Below are 25,259 nucleotides of genomic sequence, written 5' to 3'. Positions count from 1 at the left end.
GTTTCATGCCTTCCGGTTGAAAGGTACACTTAAGGGTAAGCGGGTCACCAGCTTGGTAGACACAGGTGCTACGCATAACTTTATTGATCAGAAATTAGTTGAGAGGCGTGGCTTGCAGTATGAGGAGTTTGGCGGTTTTGGAGTGAAGGTGGCAGATGGTGCAGTTTTGGGTTGCACCAAACGGGTTCCACAGCTTAGTATTCAGATGGGGAATTATACTTTGACTGATGATTTTTATGTGCTTCCTATAGAGGATTATGATGTGGTTTTGGGCATGCAGTGGTTACAGGGTATTGGGCGTTACATTATTGATCACCAACGTATGCAGTTGGAGTTTCTGTCTGGAGGGAAGAAAGTGATTTTGAGGGCAGCTTCAGATGGTGGACCTAGGGAAGTGACTTCTCGCAGGATGGAGACTATCCTCAGGCATAATGATGTACTCTGGGCTACGCATTGTTTGGTTAAGTCCAAAACACCCACACCCCAGGATGGCCGTGTGTTTCATGTGGACATTCAGTCAGTGATGGATCGCCATGGTAGAGTATTTGGTGATATACCTCCTGGAGTGCCACCAGATAGAGGTTTTGAGCATGGTATAGAGTTGGAGGAGGGAGCAAAGCCAGTGATTACTACCCCATATCGTCATCCTAGAGCTTATAAGGATGAAATTGAGAAGACAATTCATGAACTATTAGATATGGGTTTCATTCGACCGAGTTCTAGCCCGTTTGCTTCTTCCGTAGTGTTGGTTAAGAAGAAGGATGGGACTCTACGGATGTGTATTGATTATAGAGCCTTGAACAAGAAGACAATAAAAAACAGATATCCTATTCCGCGCATAGATGAGTTGTTGGATGAGTTACATGGGGCTGTCTATTTCTCTAAGATTGATCTTCGTTCAGGCTACCATCAGATTCGTGTACGCACTGAGGATGTACACAAGACTGCTTTCCGTTGTCACTATGGGCATTATGAGTTCTTGGTAATGCCTTTTGGCCTTACCAATGCACCAGCTACTTTCCAGTCCTGTATGAACCATATCTTCAACAAGCAATTGAGGAAGTCGGTTCTAGTGTTCTTTGATGATATATTGATTTACAGTTGTACTTGGGAGGATCATCTCAGACATCTTGAGGAGGTACTTGGCATAATGGAGGATCAGTCTCTATTTGCTAAGCTTTCCAAATGTGAGTTTGGATTGAGGGAGGTGTTATATTTGGGACATGTGATCAGTGCTGATGGAGTGAAGGTGCATGAGGAGAAGATTCAGGCAATTCAGAATTGGCCCGTCCCTCAGAACATTACGGAGTTACGTGGATTCCTTGGATTGTGTGCTTATTATAGGAGATTTGTGAAGGGGTTCTCTCAGTTGGCGGCACCTTTGACAGATCTTACAAAAAAGGGGGCCTTCAGATGGACAGAACAAGCGCAGGGGGTCTTTGATAGACTCAAGGAGGTGATGAGCACTTGTCCTGTCTTGGCACTACCTGATTTCTCGCAGCCCTTTGTTCTAGAGTGTGATGCCTCAGGATTTGGTATAGGAGCCGTGTTGATGCAGAACAAACATCCCATTGCCTATGAGAGCAGAAAGTTGCAAAATAATGAGAGGTTGTACTCTACCTACGACAAGGAAATGTTGGCTATCATGCATGCGTTAGCCAAATTCAGACAGTATCTTGTTGGCAGCAAATTTGTGGTAAGAACTGATCACAACAGTCTGAAATACTTCCTAAATCAAACAGAGCTTAATGATAGACAACAAAAATGGATTAGCAAAATTCAGGCTTATGACTTCGATATCGAATTCATAAAGGGGAAGAATAATACTGTGGCTGATGCACTCTCTAGGAAACCTTCATTGGCTGCCCTTTGCTCATTGAGCGAGATTTCAGCAGATTGGAAGGCTCAACTCTTAGTTGAGTATTCCAAGGATCAGCATGCTTGTGAGATCATGGATGGTTTGATAGTGGATGACAGATATAGTGTGGTAGATGATATTATCTACTACAAGGGTAGGGTTTATCTTGTTCCGAGTTCTCAGTTGAAGGAACAAATTTTGCATGCTCTCCATGATACTCCTACAGCAGGACATCCAGGATATGGTAAGACTTACAGGGCGGTTCGTGAGAGATTCTCTTGGAAGGGTCTCAAAGATGATGTTTTACGCCATGTCCGTGAGTGTATGACTTGTCAGCAGAACAAGTCGGAGCATACCTACCCAGCGGGGTTGTTGCAACCCTTACCTATACCGGAACAGAAGTGGACAGGGATCTCAATGGATTTCATTACAGGTCTTCCTCGGGTTCAGGGGAAAGATTGTATTTATGTTGTTGTGGATAGGCTAACAAAGTATGCCCACTTCTTTCCCATTGCACTGGATTTCACAGCATCACAGGTGGCTGAGTTATTTTTTAGGGAGGTATTTAGACTCCATGGTCTTCCCAAGACCATTGTGAGTGACAGGGACAGCAGGTTCATGAGTTCCTTTTGGCAGGAACTTTTCAGGCTTACAGGCACTGAGTTGACACCTAGTACTAGTTACCACCCTCAAACTGATGGACAGACCGAGATAGTCAACAAGTGGGTTGAGGGATATTTGCGTAACTATGTGTCAGGGCAACAAAAAGCATGGGTACGTTGGTTGTATTTGGGCGAGTATTGTTATAATACCACTCACCATATGTCCATTGGCATGACGCCTTTCAGAGCTCTCTATGGATATGAGGCATTATCTTTCACTGATTTGGCAATTAGTGATAGTAGAGTTCCTTTGGCTCAGGATTGGTTACAGGAGAACCAGGATGTCATGAGATCTCTCAGGGAGAATTTACAGCAGGCCCAAAATGAGCAAAAGATGTACGCAGACAGGCACAGGATGGAGAGAGCATTTGAGGTGGATGATATGGTCTTTCTGCGCTTACAACCATATCGGCAGAGCACCCTAAAAAGGGGGGGAGCTGAGAAGCTCAAACCACGTTTTTATGGTCCATACAGGGTACTCAGGCGAGTGGGAGAGGTTGCATATGAGGTTGAGTTACCACCTGGCAGCAGGATTCATAATGTATTTCATGTATCTTGCCTGAAAAAGGCCCTTGGACAGCATATTACAGTTTCACCCGAGTTACCTCCTATGGATGAGGAGGGTAAATTGATTTTGGTTCCTGATGAGATTCTTGAGGTGAGGGAACGACGGCTGAGAAGCCGGGTGATTCGAGAGTATTTGGTTCGATGGAGAGATCTTCCCATAGAGGATGCCACTTGGGAAGGTGAGAGCATTTTACAGCATCCAGCATTACAGTTGCTTGTGGGCAAGCATCTCCGAGAGGGGAGGACTGTCATGTCCCCACTCTAGCTCAGTCTAGCAGAGACATGTGAGTCAGCTTATTATGGGGTCTTGTAGGCTGACAGGGTTGGACAGAGACCCGGTATGGTTATTCAGTGTTGGAGACTTGGTATTCTAGCAGTTATTGATCAGTTGGGAGACATTCCTTGTTTTTAGGAGGCAGTTCCTACTTTTTAGGAGGTTTGATCATGCCCAAGGTTGGGTCTCCATGAGATGCCTCTTTGGGTTCAGTTTCAGAGAGATTGGGCTTGTTTCCTAAATTTTAGGAGCATCCCTAGATTTTAGGGATGAGACTACCAGTGAATCCTTGATTTCCGACTTCAATCACAGACAGGTGATAGGATGATTTTAGGGTTTGTAATGTCAATTGGGCATTTTATGGCTATTTGGGTTATATTTTTAATATTTCCTAAGTTAGCGTTTAATAATTAAATAAGGCTAAGTTGTTAGCCATTTTGGAGTAATAAGGGGATTTTTGGCCTCATCTGGATGTGCACCCTATTGTGTGATAGCTCGTTGGAAAGATCTTGAAATTCTTTAAATCTTTCTCTTTGGTCTCAGGGCAATTCAGTGAGCGGATTTCTGTCTATGAGGAAAAAGGTCATTTTCTAGTAACATGACCACTTTAAAATAAGAAATTATAACATTTCCACTAGACCATGCCACTTGGAGACAATTAGGGTTCGATTTGCAATTGAGAGGGGTTATAAGGGGATAGGAGCTTCATTCTATCATCATCTTTTGCATATTTGACAACTTGTATGAATTTGCTCTGGAGAGCGATTTCTAGACTGGGACGCAAACCCCAGGATTAGGATTGGCTGGGACGTAGCCCTCAGCAATCTTTGGCACCGGACTTATAAGGCATTGTGTGTGGTGATTAAGGACAGAGGCATCAATTCTCAGTAGGGTTTCAGCGTGGCCTACCATCTTTCCAGTGGAGACGTGGTTCATTGCAGCTGGAGGAATGCCATTTGCAGCAAATACACCACGTGGTGTATAGGGTATTGCTTGTATTCACTTCCAGTGTATGTGGGGTTGGAGAACATTCTTCATCTTCCAGTTTGACTTTGAATTTGTATGAGAGCTTGGGAAATACATTGGATTCATTGTTTGGCTTTGTAATTCAGACAAATCTGCCTGGTACGATTTGCAATAATTCTGACTTTTGCTGTATACCTCATTTATTTCAGTATTGCTTCATATTTGCTGTTATCTATTCCTTCCTATGCTATTAAACAATCAAAAACACAAAAACAAACAACCCTTTCTGCACTTCTGTCTAGTTCTGTAAGAAAAACTTAAATAAACAGGAAAACAAAATTAAAAATAAAAAAATTACAGCAGGTTAACAGCAAAGATCTATCAGGGATCTTTCATTGAAGTTAGTTTATTTTGTGTTGTAAACACACACACCCCATCACAAATGGGGACCCCTCTTTTTTACTTGATAGCTTAGTGTTTTGCTTTGTTTAGTTTAGGTTTGATGAATGGTTTTGTAGTCTCTGGCCTTAGAATGAGAAGGGTTTTGTTTTGCCAGGTCTAAGAGTAAGTCAATGAAAATCAATGCAAAGTTTGAAGTTTAATTGTGAAAAAACAATAGTGTAAAAGCAGCGTGGAAGGAAGAAAGAACTCATTTAAATTTGCAATGAATTCCGAAATTCATGAGATACATTTTTGCAAATTTGCAAGTAAAAAGTGAAGTTTTAATTAAAATATAAGATTGCCATGCAATTCCACTAGGAATAGTGGAATTGCAAGTATCACATACAACTACGCCTCAATTGTAAGGCCACTTTGCAACTTTGTTGAAAAATGTAAAACCTAAGTGAGTTGTCACTTGAAATTGCAAGTATAATGTTAATTTTCGCTTGCAATTGTTGAAAGACCTTGGAACTCCTTTTGGAATTGTTAAGCAACCTTGCAATTTCCGATTCAAAATGTTGAAATCCTTGCAATTTCTGATTTAAAATGTTGAAATCCTTGCATTTCCGATAAAAAATGTTGCACAACCTAGAATCCCCTCTCAACAATTGTGCAAAGCACCCTTGCATTTCTGCCCTACAATGCAAAGCAATCTTGCATTTTCACCCAACATTGTAGGACCCCTTTGAAATTCCGCTCAACCTTGCAAGATAATTTTGAAATTTCACTCCAAATTGTTGCATAACCCTTAAACTCCGCTTAAAATTGTTGGACACTGTACAATTTCTGCCATTAAATGCAAGACCCTAGTGAAATTTTGCTGGAAAATGCAACACAAGGTGTGATTTCCGCTTGGAAATGCTTGCACACCTCTAATTTCTGGTTTAAAATCCAGGTCTAGGGAAAAATTCGCATGGATTAAATGTAGGCCTAAGTCAAATTTCCACGCATGAATTGAATTCCAAGAATGTGAGCACTCACCTTATATTTATATCATGCTAGTTGGGTGAAATTAAGTTTGAAGGAGGCTGACCTGGTTAAAAAATCAATAAATTTCCCTCCCAAAATTTATTTTTTAACAATGCAAAAGGTTTAAATGAAAGGGACGACTTGGATAAGTTTGTGTTGCAATTTGAAAAAACAAGGAAAATGCTAACTAGGCTGGCCCTTTGCAAAGGAGGTGTAATCACCTTCAAGTGCCTATATAAAAGAGAGACAAGGAGAATCTTTTTCACAACAATTTAAATCAATTCAAAGAAGAATAAAAGGAGTGAATTCAGGAGCGAGAAGAGCAGAAGTGGATCATTGGCAACAGATAGGTATGAATTTGGACGAGAAATCAGATCCAAGCAAGTGTTGAAGGAGATAAATGATCTGTATTTAAAAGACTTAAAAGAGAAGTGATTCTTGCGGAAAATTCAAGAACTTTATGTGCAGACCTGAATGTATCTCTTCACAAATTGAGCAGATCCAGGTTTCAAAACAAGAGAAAACACTTTAAAATTTGAAGTAAAATTGTTTGAAATCAATTTCCACAAGAGATTCATGTTGCTGCTGTCAGTAGAAAGGAGATGAATTTAAAAGGAAATACAAGTTGTTCATATGCAGATCTGAGCGAATTTCCTAATAAATTTGAGCATTTCCAGATTTTTAACATCACTTCAGAATTTTCCAAGTGAAGAGTGTGAATTTCCAGATTGTTGGAAGAAAAATCGGAGGTCGTGAAGATTAATTTTCTGGAAAATTTTATCCAAAAGGTGAAAATAAGGGTTTGTGAAGCATTTTGTGAAGCATTCTTGACAATATTATGCAAATTCAAATGAGTTTGTTCTTTTAAGACACCTTTTGTTTCACAATTTTCCTTTGAAAATTAATTTTTATGAAAATGAATTTAGAATACAAAGATTTTTAACTTTCATTTTCCTATCACAATTTTCTTGTATTTTATTTTCATTCACAATTGAGATTCATGAACTTTCTCTCTTTTTAGGAATGATTGCATGAAATGATGGTGAATAAAGGAGGAGGACTTAACAACGTGAGGGAAGATAAGGTCAAGGATTGTCGTGAAGGATGGTGAAAGAAATGATCAAGGAGAGCATTTTGAAGTTTCAGAAGAGTTAATCAAATTTAGAAACTCATGAGGCGAAGATGCAGTGGCTTCTTTATGATGATATAGAAATGAAGTTGAAACAAGGATGAAGAAAGAAGAAAGTTTACAAGACATGCAAGAGTTGAGGTGGCACCTACTTATCTCCACCAATCAAACAATTCAAGGTCAACATGTCCAAATTCATCGAACTCGACTCATCCAAAGAAGAGGAGATGGATGTGTAGGAGGCATTAAATAAGATATTACAACCTTTTTTCTCATTGGTCCTTTCTCTAAAAGGATATGTATTCAAAGACTTCCAATTTTATCTTTGGATGGCAATAAATGTATGAGGTGGTAGTGTTGTGACCTTTTCACACATTGCCCCATTTACTAACGGGGACCCCCTCTTCTGCTTTCCGCGCGTTTAGGTTAGGGTTTTGGCAGCTTAGTGGGCAATTTTGTGTTTTCTGCACCCAAATCTCGGAGTTCTGATCATGCCTAGTGTCGTTTAGGGTTTTTGAAGTTATAGGATTAAGCACGTGAAAGTTGAGATTTTAAACGATCCTAGTTTTGTCTAAGTGTAGACCCCTTTTGAGCATTAATGTGTTTTTGAATGTCCACGTCGGTGATTTTAAAGTGCTAAGGTGTTTCAAGACCTTTTGGAGTTGTTTTCTTGCTCCTAGGAAGTTATTCAAGTTGATTTTGCACTTTATCCCGATAGGTTTCCTTATGTTTCGCTCAAACTTTTGGTAAATTTGCCTAAGTCCAGTTGAGTTTTATTGAGTTTTGAAGTTTCCTAGTGATTCTGAGTGGAAAAATCATCATTTTCCAGATGAAAATCCATATTTTAAAGGGTTAAAAGGTCAAAATTCCATACTAGAGGTGCTTCTCCCCTCATATTCCTGACTACCCATGATTTTCCCCACTCAAAATCCAGACTAGACATGGATTTCCCTTGAAATCCATACTTGCCTCATTTTTCCACCACTGTGAATCCACACTAGGGTCGATTTTCCCCTGGATGCATCAAATTTTGACTAAGTGTTAGGATTTATCCGGACTACCCACGTTTTTCCATCGGGGAGTATGGATGAGGTTTTGGATGACGTTTGTATTAATTCCACAACTGGGTCGATTTTCCACCAGACCTTTGTGACAAGTTTTTTGAGGATTTTTGTGCAGAGTCTCATTCCTGACTCAAGGTGATTTTCTATTGAGAGAGATTTTTAATGTTTTGAGTCCAGATATTCATCCAAACTGGGGTCGTTTTTCCACCAGAGGGGTATTTTTGTGTGAATGACGTAATTTTAAGTGGAATTTTCATTCCTTACTGTTGTGACCATCTCACACATCGCCCCATCGAAATGGGGACCCCTCTCTTTTTTAGGTCTTGCTTTCTCTTTGCTTGGCTTTTCTCTGCTTATTAAGTGTTTTGAGTGAGTTAGTGATGGCCTAGGTTAGGTAAATTGGGGTTTCTTTTGAGGAGCTTGCCTCATAATTGTCCCTAGGGTTCCTTTTAGGGCCAAGTCTGGCCTAAGAATAGGGAAGTCATAGTTCTATGCCTAGAGCCCTGATGTGAATTTTAGCAAGACCTTGCCTTTGAGGGTCGAGGAATGTTTATTTGTAAAGCAAGTCTTTAGAGTTTGAGTCTAGATGAGTCAAGGATATGGGTCAAGTTGTAAGTTGCTAGGCCAAGAGTATTGTCAAGGGTCTTCTGTGGAGTTTGAATTGATAAGATCAAGCAATGATCAAAGTGTAGGCACAAAGGATGAGGGCTAGCAAGGGCAAGTTGATTGAAAGGTTAAATTTGCTCCTGACCCTTCCAAAGGGTCAGGAGCGAATTTCTTAAGAAGCAGATCATTGCGTAATTTGAATGATTTCTTGCACTTAAAGATCGTCTTTGATGCAAACTTAACTCATTCCCCCTGTGGAGGAGCAAGACCATGAGAGCTAAGCTTGAAAATTTGAGAGAGTTGAGAGGTTGAACTTAAATGTCAAATTCGCTCTTGATCCTTTCAAGGGTACAGGAGCGTAATCTCCCAAGACTCCCTCTTGACTCCTATTTTGGACAAAAATCTCACTTTGAGACTTGGATTAGAGGAAGATCAACTTGAATTCACCTTTGAAAACCAATTTAAGCACTCTTGAACTTGAAGATTTGATGAGGAAGAGGGGAATTTGAGCCAAAAGATCAAATTTGCTCCTCACCAAAGGTACAGGAGCGAATTTCCCTAAAATCCCCTTTTACCTCTTACTTGGATCCAAACTCACGCTTCTAGGCCTTCATTGAATGAAAAATGATCTATCCATGCCTTTGAAGGTGAGTTGATAGGAAGTTGAGCAATGAAATGAGAGGAATTTGAGCCCTAAAGCCAAATTCGCTCCTGACCCTTCCAAAGGTACAGGAGCGAATTTTCTTGAAGCCTCCTTTGTGCCTCTAATTTGGATCAAACCTATGCTCGAAAGCGTTGATTTAGGGTGGAAATAGCTTAGACACACCGTTAGAATGACCCTTTGACCACAAGAAGTAAGGAATTTGACTCAAAGGTCAAATTCACTCCTGACCCTTCCAAAGGTACAGGAGCAAATTTCTCTAAAGAGCACCTTCTTGCCCATTATTTGGACTAAATTCATGATTGTATGCCTTAAGTGAAGGAGACTTGATTCATACATGCCTTTGGAATGAGCTAAAACAAAGCGAATTGATGAAAATGTTAGGAATTTGAGCATAATTGCCAAATTTGCTCCTGACCCTTCCAAAGGTACAGGAGCGAATTTCATTAGAGGGTCCTGTACCTTCCAAAGGTACCAAAGCGAAATTCTTGAGAAGACCTAATACTTCACCGAAGACATTGAATGAATCCCGCTTGGAGCAGATTTGAGGGCAAATTAGCATGATCTTGATGAGAGAAGGAGTGGAAAGACAAGTCTAAGGTGGAATGAAAGAAATGAGAGCTAAAGGAAGAAATTCGCTCCTGACCCTTCCAAAGGTACAAGAGCGAAATCCTTCAAACGACCTAATTCCTCATCAAAGACATTGAATGGTTGTTATTGTGAACATTAGTGAGAGCAAATTGGCTTGAGTATGGAAAGAAAAGGATTAAAAGTCAAGACCAAGACGAAGCTATGAGAAAAAGTATGAATTGAGCCTAGAGGAGGAAATTCGCCCTTGACCCTTCCAAAGGTACAGGAGCGAACTCCTTCAAAAGACCTTATACCTTGCCTTGGTACTTGAACGACCCTATTCCTAAGCAATTTCGGAGGCCTATGACTTGATGGTTGATGGAGGAAAGATTGAGAGATGAAGCTTTGAGCAAGTTGAAGGAAGAATTGGGCAAATAGCCAAATTCGCTCCTGACCCTTCCAAAGGTATAGGAGCGAATTTCTCTATACCACATGAATAGCTCATAAGTTAGATGGATTCTTCCTCCCAAGCTCCTTTCTAGGGTTTAAAAAAAAGACTTATCTATGCCTCAAGGGGACACAATTATGAAGTCTAAAGCCTTGGAGAATGAGTGATGATAAGGGAATTAAGTGAAATTGCCTAGTTCGCTCCTGACCCTTCCAAAGGTACAGGAGCGAATTTCATCAGAGGGTCCTGTACCTACCAAAGGTACCAGAGCGAAATGTCTTGAAGGAGAGTGATATGCTAATGAAGATGTGTTAAAAGTCTTCTTCAAGGTGACTTTAAGAGTTCAAACATCCTAAAGATCACAAGAGCTAAGAGCGCGTTCATCAAACTTGTGATAAAACTTCAGCATCTCCCAAATTCGCTCCTGACCCTTCCAAAGGTGCAGGATCGACCTAGTGTTAGAAGCATGTACCTCTTGAAGGTACAAGAGCGAAATCAAGTGAAGAACAACGTGCTTTGCATTAGCAATCATAGAATTGGAGAGAATGTTATGTGAGTTGGCTAAAAGTATTGATACCTTAACACAACTACTTATTCCTTTAGCGCCAAAACAAATTTCAAATTTTAATGAAAAGTCGGCCAGGTTGAAGGAAAATACATTTGATTTTATTCAAGTCGGTTTTCATCTAGGAAGTACATCTCCGCATGAAGGCTATAAAGGAGAGTTGATCCTTGATCACTCATCATTCATTCAAACATATTTTCTGTAAGGCGAACTTTAGAGCAGATGTGAAGAGTGAATTTTAGCAGTTAGAAGATGAATTTCAGATTTGGCAAGTGCAAAACAACAATCTTCAAAAGGCGAAATCATAAAGAGAGCGAATTACAGCAGCTCAATTCGTCAAGAAGAATTTCAGAGGCAGATTCATTGGACAGATTGGTGATTGAGAAGGCAAAAGTCAGACAGATTCAACACTTTGAATCTCAGGCCTGATTCTCTAAAGGGCGAACTTGAAGATCAGCGATCCTTCTAAGGTGAATTTGATTTCCTTGAGGTGCAGACCTGGATCTTTTAAGGGAGCAACTTTTTAGAGCATCACTTAGGAAGGAGGTGAATTCAATAGCAAGACATTATTTACCCCTCTTTTTAGGTTCATTTCTTTCAAAGTTCAAGATCAAGTTTCAGGTATGCACAATGTCAGAATTTTGATGGTGGTCTGATTTAGTTCAATAAAGATTATTTTTGTGAAGTTAGGTCTTCATGGTTTAGATTGATTCATTTGTAATTTCAATTTGGAAATTTGTAATTTCAAAGCTTATTCTTTCATTTTCAAATTGAGGTTCATAGTAGGCATAGTTGCTATTTTAAGGTCTTGAATTGATCATCCTTGTGACCTATCCCTTTAAAACCCTAACTTAAGCTATCTATATAGGTGATAAATGGCAGCCCCCAAGGCGAGTGGATCCACTACTTGACAAGCTCTAATCAAAGAAGATCAAAGGAGTGAAGACTTGGATACGAGGATCACGTCTAAGTGGAGCAATGTCGGAGACACCAACCTAGGAAACTTCAATGTGAAGAAGTTTCGAGAAGCACCCTACATCGGCAAGCCATCACGCATAGCCAAGAAGATAATTGAGAGTGGAATCATCAAAGCAGCAGGTTTCCCTTCCGCAATCAGGGGTCATGAGCTAATGATCGAATGTGCCAAGCACTATAATTTGCATTCAAGGACATTTGTGGCCAAGGATGGGACTGTCCTCGCCTATCTCTCAGAGGGAGCTATAAGTGAAGCTTTTCATCTTCCAGAGCAGAGAGATATGATTTACAAGAGCCTAGAAGGAGCCAAGTCTATCTACGAAGATGATCCTGATACTTGTCTGAATTTTGTCAATAAGAATTGGTTGCTCAAGAGTAGGCCTCGCTTGAATAAGATACCCAATGTACCTCACAGAATTGATTTCCAAGAAGAATTCAGGGACTTGATAACCATGCTTAATCGAGTTGTGGGTGCCTCTCAAGCCTTATTTTTTGACAAGTGAATGTTTTTCTTTATACAAGTGATCATACAAGGGAAAGGGATGTTCAACTAGGCCAAAATTACCAGTAATAGCCTAGATGTGTAGTTGAGGAGGTTAGTCCCTACTAAATCATTCCACATGAGCTCATATGTCATATATTCTTTAGCCAGATGTTATGAGTATGCGGGACTACCACACAGAGGCATTGTTGGGAGAGGGCCCGGAGAGATAAGAGTATGTGATTCCTATGCCCAATTACATCATCCACCTAATAAGTACTACAAGATAGTCAATGATACTTTCACAATGCATATCACCAGGACATTACAAGGAGGAATTCATCAACGACTGTCTCTAGAAGCACAAGAGCTTGTGATGAAACATGGTGCATGGTTCATTCGATTTCCTAAATTCACCTACATCAGAATTCATGGATGTCCTTCACCTCAATATATGTTACCAAGGTACCCTACGGATAGGATAGTGCTTCTTGAGGTGACTCGACAGTTGGCAGCATGTGCTAAGGCATAAGCATGGGAATGGTATCCCTATACCTATTTCACTTGGAAATTCAATTGAACTTTGTTCTAACTTTCAAGCAGCTGAAGATGCAGAAAAGGAGCTATCTCTCTACTCATTCACATCTTTTGCTTCAAGAGATAATTTTGATCCTTATGGTTATGTGGAAGAAACGGCTGGGAAGAAGTACAAACATGTATTTCAAGTAGAAGACTTTTGGATGAATGTTCAGGATGATGTAGAAGTAAAGAAAAAGATGCACTCTCGATTATCCCTCGATCTCATCAGGAAATGTAAGATCTATAGTGGCAGATCAGGCACAAGACAGTGGCAGATATCTTCAATCTTCCTATGAAAAAGAAGACAAAGAAGTGAAAATCAATTGGGATGAGCAAGAGGTCACAAACTTAAGGCTACTAATGAGCCCGGTCCTGAGTTGCACTCGTAGATGGGTGGATGTCCAACATCAAAAGTTGAAAGAACAAAACATAGCTATGACATTCAGCTTGGAAACAAGAACAAAAGAAGGAGAGACGAGTGCAAGTGAGAACACTTCTCATTCCAAGGGATCGAAGAGAAAGGAGGGACCTGAGAAAGGACAATCATCCAAGAAGAAGCAAAGAGTAAATCTTGATCGTCCTCCTAGTGCTTCTTCCAGACATGAAAAGGAGATAGGTCAAGGAGAGGATCAAAGGGAAAAAGTATATGAGATAGATGAATCCATGAAGTCCACAGTGCAGGATGATAGACAGGACAAAAGGAAGACACCTCAACAATCATCAAGTCATTCTCTTCCTCTCCAAGTTTGTGATAATGAACAACAACAAGAAAATGATGATGAAGCGACATCTCCTTTTAGAGGCGAGCGACCATTGCCCGAGGAAATGCAAGTAAAAGAAGGAAAAGCTTCCATTCCAGATTGGCTTAGAGAGAGACTTACAAGGGAAGTTGTAGTTGAAGAAGAGGAGCAAGTATTTGATTTGGAAAGTCTTCTAAGCAAGTCTCAAGAGGGGATTGAAAAGAGGAAAGCTACAAAGATATCTAAGGTGATCAGAGATGATACAGGCTCTAGGAAGATACAGATAGCTACACCAACGGTGGACAAGTATGATGATGAGATCGTGGTAGAAGAATATGATTCGGAGACATTTGATCTTGGTCCACTTACCTCCGAGCAAGCCATGGAAGATGCGACTGATTCAGTAAGGGCAATCAATGATAAGCTAAAAGAAGAAATAGAAAAGAAGAAAAGGTTGGAAAGGGAGATTAATGCTTGGAGGAATTATTTTAGCCAACTTAATGAGCCATTAGGGCGACAGGATCAAGTAGTCTCACCCTTGCAGGCATCCCTCTTGAGTCAATAAATCAGGTAGAAAAATGAAGAACTCAGCCCAACTCATGGATACATGGATTGATAGATCCTACATGGTAGCCAAGGAATTTGTTGGAAGAATGATGAAAACAATCCATAGGGCCATCCAAGTCCTTGAGATCATTCATAATATAGTGGTAATTGCCAATGCATTCACTTACACTAGAGATATTACCATCCCAGTGCTCCAAATAGTAAGGAAGACATCAAGACAGGTTTTAGCACAAGAAAGGATAGTTGATGGTGGAACTCATAATTTCCTACAATGGTCAACTTTGCTCCAAATGAAGGAGGTTCTATTCAAGGACATCAATAGTAGGTGCAGCCAAGTTGAGGACACTATCCATCCTATTTAGGATAAGGTGTTTGATTTACTATGTGCGATCCTTGATAGGAGGATAGAGATTGAAACAGATGTGGATATCCAAGAGTTGGAGGACAGGATCAAGGTAATCTTTTGTAAAGAGGACAACATGATCACAAAAAAGTAGCGAGATCAGATGTATACTACTATGTTCCTGATTGAGAGAACAAAAGAGCTGGAGCATGGATGGGAGATGACTCTTCTTGCGGCCTTTGATGAGGTCCTTCACTTGGAGGAATGAATGAAGAACCTGCTTGAGATTCCCATTGCAGAGATTGAAGGGAGTACGTCCAGATTCATTGAGTATGCCAAAAAGGAACAAGGAAAAGGGAACAAAATTCTAGATGAAAAGTTGTTATGAAATGATGTGGCAATTCAATCCCTATTGGAGGATGCTTCCTCGTTATTCGTGCCAATTTCTATTTGCTATGTTATGATAGTGCTTATCTAAATAGGGTTATTTTTGTAACAAACCCTAATTAGGGTTTAGGTGTCAAAATCTCAGCCCTTGATCTTCTTTAAATCTGGGCCATTCATTGTATTTGAGAATGCTATATAAGCTCTCACTCATTTCATTTGTAAGGTTAATGTTATTTTAGCAGAGAACTAGTAGTTATTCATAGAGAGTGCAAATTTGGTGAAGAGAGAAAGTTGAGCAATTGTTGTTATATTTTGCTATGAGATTAATGAAACATTGAAGTTATGGTGTTTTATTGCAATCTTCGTGGCTTCTTACATGGTTGTTTATCTTCTTTAATCACTTTATTGAAGATAATATTTAGATGTTAAAGTTAGATTGAATGATGAAATGTGTATGAAGTATGAACTATTGTGAAGCTCATAGTCCAAACCACTAGCCTCTTACTAATTGTAAGTGTTCCCTGTGTGGTCAACTGGAGATATTGAAATTGTTTAGGGTTCAATCATTACTTGAGTATTGATATGTATCCTATTGATAGTATCTATGTTCATGAATGATTTGAAAATCTTTGAATTCCCTTAGAAGATCGCACTGATTCTAGTAGAGTTGTTGTTCTATGGCAATATTGAAATTGGTAGAGTTTCACTAAGATTGCCCTCCATTTAGTCATTCATAGGCCTAGTTTAGCATAGTCTTCCCTAATCCCTTATCTTTTGTCCTTTTTTTGAAACATCGGTTAGTATTTGGAAAATCTAGTTCCTCATTGGTCAAGTAGTTGCAAGAACCAGCTTTCATAGAAAGTACGTAAGGCCCCTTGATGAAACAACATACACAACGAACACTGGTGCTTATCCACACGTAGAGAACCTATGTACCAGAACCTTGGAGTTGCCTCGATTGATCCTTAGGCAAAATCTTCAGCATTTGAGGAAACTTTGTTCAAGAGAGGATAAGATGCCTATGGGTATTTTATTTTGTGTTTGATCGTGTATAAAAGACACATCAACACTTACCTAGATCGATTTTCCCCTAGACCCCATTTTGTGCACGTTTGATGAATTTCGTTAGGGAATTTTATCCCTACAGGGATCGATTTTCCCTCAAGGGAGGGATTTTGACAATTTTTAATGATTTTAATAAAATCCTTACCCAAATCGATTTTCCCAATTGGCCTATTTTGATTTTAATTGAAATATTTTAATAAAGTAAGCCCCATTTAATTGTTTTTTAAATGAAAAACAACGATTATTTAAAAAATAAAAAACAATTAATGATTTGCAATGAGCATTTAATGTTTTCAACCTTCTAGAAGCAAATCAGTTTTTACCAGGCAAGTATAAGAACCAGTATTTTTATCCCACATTGCTTGTGTGGTGAGAGTTGATGGTGAAAGCAAGTTCAAAAGGGAGAGATCCAACATTATTTTATTATTGAGTTTGCCAAGTATATCCATGCAAGGGCGATTTTCTCTCTAGTTGGTGATTTTTGATAAAGTGTCCAAGTGGGGTGATTGATTGAAGACTATCATTTTCCTCCATTTTTTTTCAGCTTTGGCAACATGTTTGGTGGCTGCCATTGATGCCATTTATACCATGATTTTGAGGATAGCGCCATTTTTTATGAGGTAGCGATTTTGCTAGGGGGGCGATTTTTTGTGTTTGGGGTTTCCACTTCCAACTTTGGCGATTTTCCTTGATGCTGCCATTCTTGCTTGCTGATCTCAGACGTAATTTGGCAGATCGAAGTGGACTTGAAGACATTTTCAGACTTGTGCATTTGGCGCCATAGTTGGAGAAATACGATTTTGTTTTGCAAGTGTTTGGTGCCATTTTTTGGTGGATTCCCGACATGTTTGGTGGCCGCCATTTTTCCCACTTGCTGTGATTAGTGCAGATCTGAGTCTTGACGCCATTGCTACAGCTGGTGCAATCTCCATTGTTGGCTGATCATCGATTTTCAGACTTATACTTTATTGATCAGCCAACCACAACTTCGGTGATTTACACTTGGAGGCATTTTGGGGATCTTTTTCAGTCAATCCTCAGACCATTTGAGGGCTGTCACAGGTCTGCAACTTCATCATTGGCTGCTTGTCCTCAGAAAACTTAACTTTTACCAGCCATACCTATGTTCCCGAGCTTGATTGCTTTTGTCATCAAGATTGATTTTCATCAAATTTGTGCATATTTTGAATGATTGCAACATGTTTTGAGAGGTTAATTTGTATTAGTTGTAGGTTGTCTTCAGATTTGTTGGCAGCCATTGTTGACGGAAGGTGTCCTCAGACATAATTGTGTGTGAAAACACAACCTTTCACACCCTTCCTTAGTCATTGTTGATCTGGTATACTCCTTTGCACTTTAATTTGCACAAAATTTCTAAGTATAAGGAGGTGTTGATTTCATGAGGGTTTCATACCCTAACCTTGTCACATTTTGTATTTAAATTGTTGAAATCTACCTGGAGTGTGGATTATTTTCCTGATTTCCATACCCTAATTAGTCTAAATCATTAAGAAGCAGGAATTTTATTAAGAATATTATATTTTCTTAAGTTCTAACTTCAAGCTTCGTACAAGTGTGGTGTCGAAGTCCAGACTTAAGGAAAGGAGAGAACAACAGAAGATACTTGAGACTGGATTCTATCCAAAATCTAGGATGTCATCCAGATGGAAGGAGATTACGGATACGAACATGCATTTCTTGAACTTGAACCAGATGCGACAATGGATGTTCGGAATTGGAAGCTAGATTCCTTCCCTAGCCTATGTGAACATTATGAAGAGTGGCATTTTCTAGGCCACTAGATTTCCATAATCCATATAGTGCAGCAAGCTTATCCTGGAGTGTGCACGATGATATGATCCTTGCTCTCGAATGATCAAGACTCCTAAGGGCGTCGTCATTGCCTACCTTGCTGAGGATGCGATTGCTGAAGTGTTTGGAATTCCACGTGGAGCAGACATGAAGGATGTAACTAAAGATGAATATGAAGACTGATATAAGAAGAAGATGGATGCATGTAAGACCATGGTGAATAAGGAGTGGATGATCGAGCCTAGGCCTCATCATTCCAAGGCTCCCAAGACACTCATGTGCACAAATTTCAAAGAGGAATACAGTGATTTAGTATTCCTACTTAACCGAGTGATGGGGATGCCGCAGGGTGCAATATACGATGGATGGATGTTCTATTTCATCCAGGATTGTCTAAAAGGAACATTAATAAATTGGTCTAGAATCATAAGTGACAATCTGAACTTTCAGCTGAGGAATGTGGAGCGGTCCAAGTCATTCGCCATGACTTCCTATTTGGTGTACTTGCTTGCACGATTTGTTACATACAAAGGATTGATATGCAGAGGTAAAGTCGGGAATGGGCAAGGACAATTTAGGAGTTATGAGTGCTATCCACAGCTGAACATGTATAGAATTGAAGATTATAAGAGAGTGAATGATGTATTCACAATGTATATCACGCAGATGTTGCAAGGCGGAATCCACAGGAGGTTGTCCAAGGAGGCAACAGAGCTGATAAAGAAATATGGATAGTGGTATATTCAGTTTCCCACTTTCACGTACCTTAGGATTCATGGATTTCAATCCGAACCCTACAAACTTCCTAGGTATCCTTCCAACATAATGATCTTGTTGGAAGTGGCGAGACAACTTCTAGAGTTTGGTTCCATTCAGAAAGAGAAGCACAGAACAGACATGACATTCTCTATTTCAGTTGGGAAGACATTGGAGGTTTGCCAGTCCGCCCTAGCTGCCAACACTGCAAGTGAGGAGCTTGCATTCTATCGATTTGCAACATACAAGAGAAGAGAAAGATTTGATCTAGATAAGAAAGTTGGAAGGATCAGGGGAGAAAAGTTCATCCACAAGGTAGACATTGAAGATTATTGGGCCAACCTGATGGACGAGCAGGCAGTGAAAAGATGAATGTGGCCCAGGATGTCAATGGATTTCATGAGGAAGTGTGGACTTTTCCTCATTCCTGATCAGGTGTTAGATGACAAAGATCATATGCATCCACAGTATGAAAATGAAATGAAGAAGGCGATCTTATTGCCTTATTGGTCAGAGTCAGAAGAAGTAGAGTTGAAGATATTGATGAGAGAGGTCTTGAGTTTCTCCCGAGCATTGGTAGATATTCAGATGAATAAGTTAGCTCATATGGGTGTTTCCTTCACTAATGAAAAGATAAAACAGGAGGAATCCGCTTCCGAAGATGATCAGAGGACTATCAGTGATGTTGGGATTCATGCGGGTGAGGAGAGTCAAGCTCCCAAGCGAAGGAAGAACACACTAGGAGAAGTCAAGGCTAGAGGGAAGAAGATTGAGGAGGTCAAGAAGAAGAAACAAAAGACTACCATTCCTTCGCCTATCATTCCTTCACCACCTCTCAGTGTCTCATCAATCAAAGAAGTTGAAATGATAGAACAAAACAAGGAGACTCAACAATGCTCCAACATAGTGATACTACCAGAGAATATTCAGGATTTACATGCCACTGCGACATCTGCTCCACCGAATGAGAATGATGATCAGCCAGGGTCCCCTACTGTCCTTTTGGAAGTTAGTTTGGGAAATGACGTATATGATTTGACCAAGAACAATCCTAATGATGATGATAATGTTATCTCAGCATTGAGAGGGCTTGATCGAGAGATGTGTCTTGATGACGGTATGGAGATGGCCGCTATTCCTGATTGGTTGATGAAGAATATGGAGAAGAGTAAGAAAATGATAGAGGTACAACCTATTGATGACATTGATGACTACTTAGCTAGGAGCAATAAGGAGCCAAAACCTAAGAGAGCTAAGATTTTGTCACACATAGCTAGAGATGAGACAGGAATGCGGATTGCGTAGGTGGCTGTTCCTATTGGAGGTGTGATGGCAGAAATTGCTACTCTTATGGATTTCCAGATTACTTTAGTTGCCCTTGGCCGTACTACAAGAGACCAAGAATTTCAGGAAGTTGGTGATAACCTTAGGGCGATTAGTGTGAGATTGGATAGAGAGATTGAAGAGAAGGAGAAGTACAAAGAAGAGAATATCAGACTTAGAGAGTACATTGCAGGGATAAGGCGTGAGAATCCCACCCTTATTTCCCCTGTTGCAGTTGATCATGGACTACATTCACACTATGAGGCAGCGAGAGATACACTCTCGGAGGTGGAGAAATGGATTGAAAGTGCAAGAAAACAGGTAGATGATTTCCTTACTTAGTTTGTCCAGGCATATGATAGGACAACAGGGCTCATGTTTAGAATCCAGTATTTGGAGAGAGTTTGGGAAGAATTCAGGCCTATCCAGGAAAAGACTATTCCACGCCTTAGAGCTTTGAGGAGGATTCCCAAGTCTGCATTGATAAGAGAGAATGTTGTGCACAATGGAGATAGATACGATTTCCATGGCTGGTATTGTTCATTGGCCATAAAGAAATCAGCTTATGAGAACGCACAACTGAGTTGTGCAGAGATGGAAGGATCAATTCATGATATTCAGTTGAAGATCCTTTCCTCGATAGAGGAGTTATTGGGTGTTGATGTTAGTGATGCTAGTGGTTTACACTTAGCCGAATTAAGAGACAAGATGAAACTTATGTATTTTTGTCAATTGGACTCTTTGAAGAAGAGTCAGATGGATGATTTGGTCTCTTTGTTGATTCATGTTCATAGTTCGCAGAAGCTCATGCCAGATTGGGAGAGCACTTTGGATGCTTGCTCAGATGCATTGGACGTGATTGATTTATAGCAGGATACCTTACCTAGCATTTCCATGGAGGAGTCAGATTCTTGGAGTATGCTAGGAGAGAGAGAGATGCAGGGAGGAATCTTCTAGAAGATTCTCTATTTGATGACTAGGTATCTTTTTATTGGGCCATATGTTGGTGGCACCATTTTTGATGTAAACCCTAATTAGGGCAATTCTAGGGTTTTGTTGGCATGATCTTGGCCCTTGATTTAGTTTTAATCTTGACCATCCATTTTGTATGAGACTCTATATATACCTCATTGTCTCTCATTTGTAAGGGAGAGTTTTTGTAGAATTGTTGGTATCTGCTGCAACTATTTGAATCTAAATCATTGTTCAACTTGATGGTGATTTTTCTCTTCAAATGTTGTTTTTTTGCATTCATGGTTCTCAATTCCTCCAATTTAGATTAGAATTTGTTTTCATGTTTGTTAGATTGAGTGGAAGATTTGTTGAGTATATTTATGTGGAATCCTTAATCCATACCACTAGCCTCTTGCTATTGGTAAGTGCGCCTTGTGTGGTCAACTGGAAAATTAAGTAAGCTTAATTTCAATTATTATGCTTCCCTTGACAAGCATCAACTTGGATGGTGTCAATGTGTGATAGTAATAGTTTGAAAATCAATAAGTATACCTTAGACGATTGCACTGAGCTTGTGTCAAAACCTGTTTGTGAGACCTTGCCTAGTTCGATTCCACTAAATTTGTTCATCATTTCCTACATTCCTAGGATTAGAATAGATTTCCTGAACCCTATTCCTTTTGCCCTTTTTTTAATAAGTCTTGTTAGAATTAAGTCTAGAGCTACATTGCTAAATCCTAAGTTGTCAGCATACCTATTCCGCATATTTCATGATCAAAGAAGATAATTCGAACATTTGTGTAAGTCCCCAAGTGAACACAACAATTCACATCGACCATTGAGTTACCCACTCATCAAGACTTGACATGTAGAAACCTTGGAATCATTTTAGTTGATCTTAGCCTTAGCATCTAAGGTGATTTTGTTCAAGAGAGGGTAAATTACCTTGGTATTTTATTCTGAAATGTTATGTGCATAAAACACACATCAACAGGTAGTTATAACCAACTCCACTTAGGGTTTCATTGAATTATCTTGGCCATTGATTTAGAATCAATCTGTGCCCTTCATTTTGTAACTCAAAGTCTATAAAAGGCTTGGCCTTTTCATTTGTAAAGGTGAATGGTGAATAGTAGTAGCAGTAGTAGTAGTAGGAGATCAAAAATTGTTGCCTGGACTATGTCGAAATCAATATATAATTTTCATTGAAGATATGGTGGATCTTTGTATGAAGTTTCAACATTTTGCATGGTTTCTACTTCTCAATATTTAGTTGAAGTTATTTGATTTTAATGGAGAAATGTGAAGATATTTGATGAATTCCTTGATTCATACCATTTATAGTTTGTTGATTGCAAATTGCAGTGTATGGTTAGTCTGAACCTCATTTTGGCAATAGTTCGATTGTTGATATTCAGTTGGATTGCACCAGTATTGGGTATTTGAATGGATGTTTACAATATGAAAATCTTTCACTATCCTTAGAAGATTGCACTCTTTCTATGGTATTGTGAGCTATCTCTGGTTAAGTATAAAGTAGTTCCATAAGGAATTTGTCTATCTAAGTACTATCCATTATTATCATTGTTCATAGGTCCTAGATTAGATTCCCTAACCTTGATCCTTTTGATCTTTGTTTGATAGAAGTTTAAGTTAATTTAGGAAGAAAGCATCACCTAAATTGCTATATCGGATCTTCAAGTTCCAGTTGATCATATCTTTAGCATTTGAGGTTTCCTTGTTCAAGAGAGGATAGAGTACTTAGTGTATTTTATTCTGTGTTCGAAAGTCTCACAAAACAACCATCAACAGGTTAATTATTCTTTGCTATAGTTGTCTATTGCAGACTCATACAACATCAGATTCATGTATATTGGGTGGCTGTACAAGTTTGGCGTGTGCAATGTTTTTCCTCTCTAGATCTTTTCCATCTATCCCCACTGTATACTATCCATTATAGTTACAGAGGAGCAAAATGTAGGGAAATAAAACAACAGCATATTATCACAATTTACACAAACACTGCAGCTGCCACTGCAGATAACCTCGGTTAGGATCCTGTCTGATTTATATACCTAAATTGAGTCTTTAGAGTCTAATGCTTGTGTCAAATCTTGACCACCTTAGAAACAAATCATTCGGTTTTGCCTCATTTGAAATGCTTAAGTGATCTATGCATTGTATTTGGAATAGAATAAAAAATTTATTGTCTGATTTTTTGTGAATATACCCATTTTAAATTTCTTATGTTTTTCTGTGTTATTCCACTTTAAACCCATGTAATTGAAAAAGCCAGTTAAAACAAACACCTTTTTGCCATGCCATGTTGTTGCTGTGTACATGGAATGCTAGTATGACCAGCACATTGTGTTATACAGTTTGAACAAACACATTTTTCCTTTTTAAGTTGCAAACATGGGATCCCAATTAATGAAGTGCTGCCATAAAAAAAATCACTCTTGTTTTTCTTATTTTTCTTGTAAATACTAAATAGCTGGAGTAGTGCGAGATTAAGATCTTAGTATGTAAAATTTCTTGGAGAACTGGGTTTTAATGAAATTGTTTATAAAATCAGCCATTTGGTGATAAATAGCTCATAAAGTTTTTTGTGATAGGTACCTTAAAATGAAGGACAGGCTTAGAGAAATGGAAAGGGAAAAATTGGGTCTTATCAGCAAGCAAAGACAGAGGGAACTTGATATGGAAAAGGAGAAAAAAAAACAGGAAAAGAAGGAAAAAGCCATTACAGATGAGAGAGAAGAATTAGATGTTGTTAAATTAGGTCTTTTCCACAAAGATGAGATTGAAATCCCATCTTTTGAACTTACTGTAGAGGAAGGCAATCGTCTTGCAAAGGAGTACAGCAGGTTGCAAATGAGGAATTTGAGGAAAACACAAGCTGAGGAAACTATAAGGCTCAAATTGAAGAATGAAGCCATTGCAGCTCTTCCTCTTCATCTTAGAGAGGCTGCTCTTGTTCCAGATTTTACCCCGTTTCCTCTGAATAGGCATCGGGCTTATTTGACTCCACCAATTGAAGGATATGATCAGAAACTTAAAGACACTGCCAAACAAAAAGCAGAGAAAAGATACAGGTGATGGAACTTGATTCTTGGAAGCTTGTGGCAGTTCAGTTTTTTAGTTCAATTCTTTCAATCAGAAGTTCAGTAGGCACAAATCAGAGGTTGCTGTGCATTAGTTGGTAATGTCTTTTTAATTAAGGACAAAATTTTATGACCATTTTACAACAATATTTTAGGCACCCACCGGTGAAAAATATTTGTTTTTAGTGGACATTGCAACTAGCTTCTAAGAAAAGAAATACTGAAAATTTTTGTACTTGTTATGTAGGAAAAGTCACAAGCTTCTAAAATAAAATTATTGTTAAATTTTGAAATAGTTTTTCTGTTAAATTCTATTTTAACATGAAAAGATTCCAACTTGCATCAGACATGATGACAAGTAGCTTTGGCAACTCCACATTTTGATGAAATGATGAGATACGCATGGTACACTAGTAAAACTTTTACAGCAGCAAACATTTAAATCCTGAACTTTTGGAAGGCATTATAAGTGGTGGTTTTCTCTTGTTTCAAGCTGTAACAAAAAATGACATGATGAATTCTCAACTCTGCAACTAGCTGTATTGTCCATGATCTTTATTTACAATTTTTTTCTGTTTTTCTTGCCATCCAAAATCAAAGTCGTATTTGCATGATGTACATTCAAAATATGAAGATCTGTGATGCTTAAAAATTGAAGATTAAACTCCTATTAATGTCAGTCAAACTATACCTTCTCGTTTGCAGCATACTGTGGTTAGCTCAAAAATAAATGGCTACTGGGTCAGCCTTCATTTATTCATTTTGTTTGAGAATAGTTATGACTCAGGCACTAAAATGTGGGCTTACCAAGTTATGCAAAACCTCAGTCACATAAGGGGTTGAGTTCCTTTGTTGAGTATCGACATTCGTTTCTTTTGAATAATTAATGAGGGATTATTGATGGGGTCCACATCCCATACAATACAACACCTTGTCCATCAAGGACTAACTTTTTTCCACTAAGAACCAACATCTACCACGGGACTTTGACACAGGATCACTTGCTTAACAACCAACAAGCTAACCTTTGCACCACACTCACATGCATGAGCATTAATGTGCATTAGTGAAATGTGCAAAATGAATTGTGCTATTTGTTTTTAAAATATTTCTACATTGCAAAATCATTTTTAACAGCTCGAGTCTTTGGAACTACTCTATTCCTGTCATGTTAGAACGATGCCAAAGTGCCAAGGCAATCTCACAAACATGCAGTATTTATTCTCCAGATGTGTATCATAATAAGAGAGCAAAGAGTCATATTCCGGTTTTCTCTTGAGATTTAGTTGGTTTGCTAAGTTCCTTCCTTAAATCTGAGTATGGGAGATGTGTGATCCAATTTTTAGAGTTCTTTATCCTTGTAAACTTTATTTTTGAGGGAAAATCCAAAGAA

At 39.0% G+C, this 25,259-nt stretch overlaps 1 protein-coding gene across 1 annotated transcript in view; it reads left to right on the top strand.

The window, feature by feature from the left end:
- The window catches only part of LOC131078484 (uncharacterized), a 121,397-nt gene extending 97,160 nt beyond the window's left edge, over positions 1-24,237 (top strand). Inside the window, exon 2 of the mRNA XM_058016190.2 lies at positions 23,378-24,237. Within this exon, the coding sequence (XP_057872173.2) occupies positions 23,378-23,861 (484 nt within the window). The 3' untranslated portion in view covers positions 23,862-24,237. The remainder of the gene's footprint in view (positions 1-23,377) is intronic.
- Positions 24,238-25,259: the final 1,022 nt, after the last annotated feature.

The sequence above is a fragment of the Cryptomeria japonica genome, chromosome 7 (assembly GCF_030272615.1).
Source record: "Cryptomeria japonica chromosome 7, Sugi_1.0, whole genome shotgun sequence".
Classification (NCBI taxonomy): Eukaryota; Viridiplantae; Streptophyta; class Pinopsida; order Cupressales; family Cupressaceae; genus Cryptomeria; species Cryptomeria japonica.
Note: the sequence above shows the minus strand (reverse complement) of the source record. Positions and strands in the feature narration are given on the sequence as shown.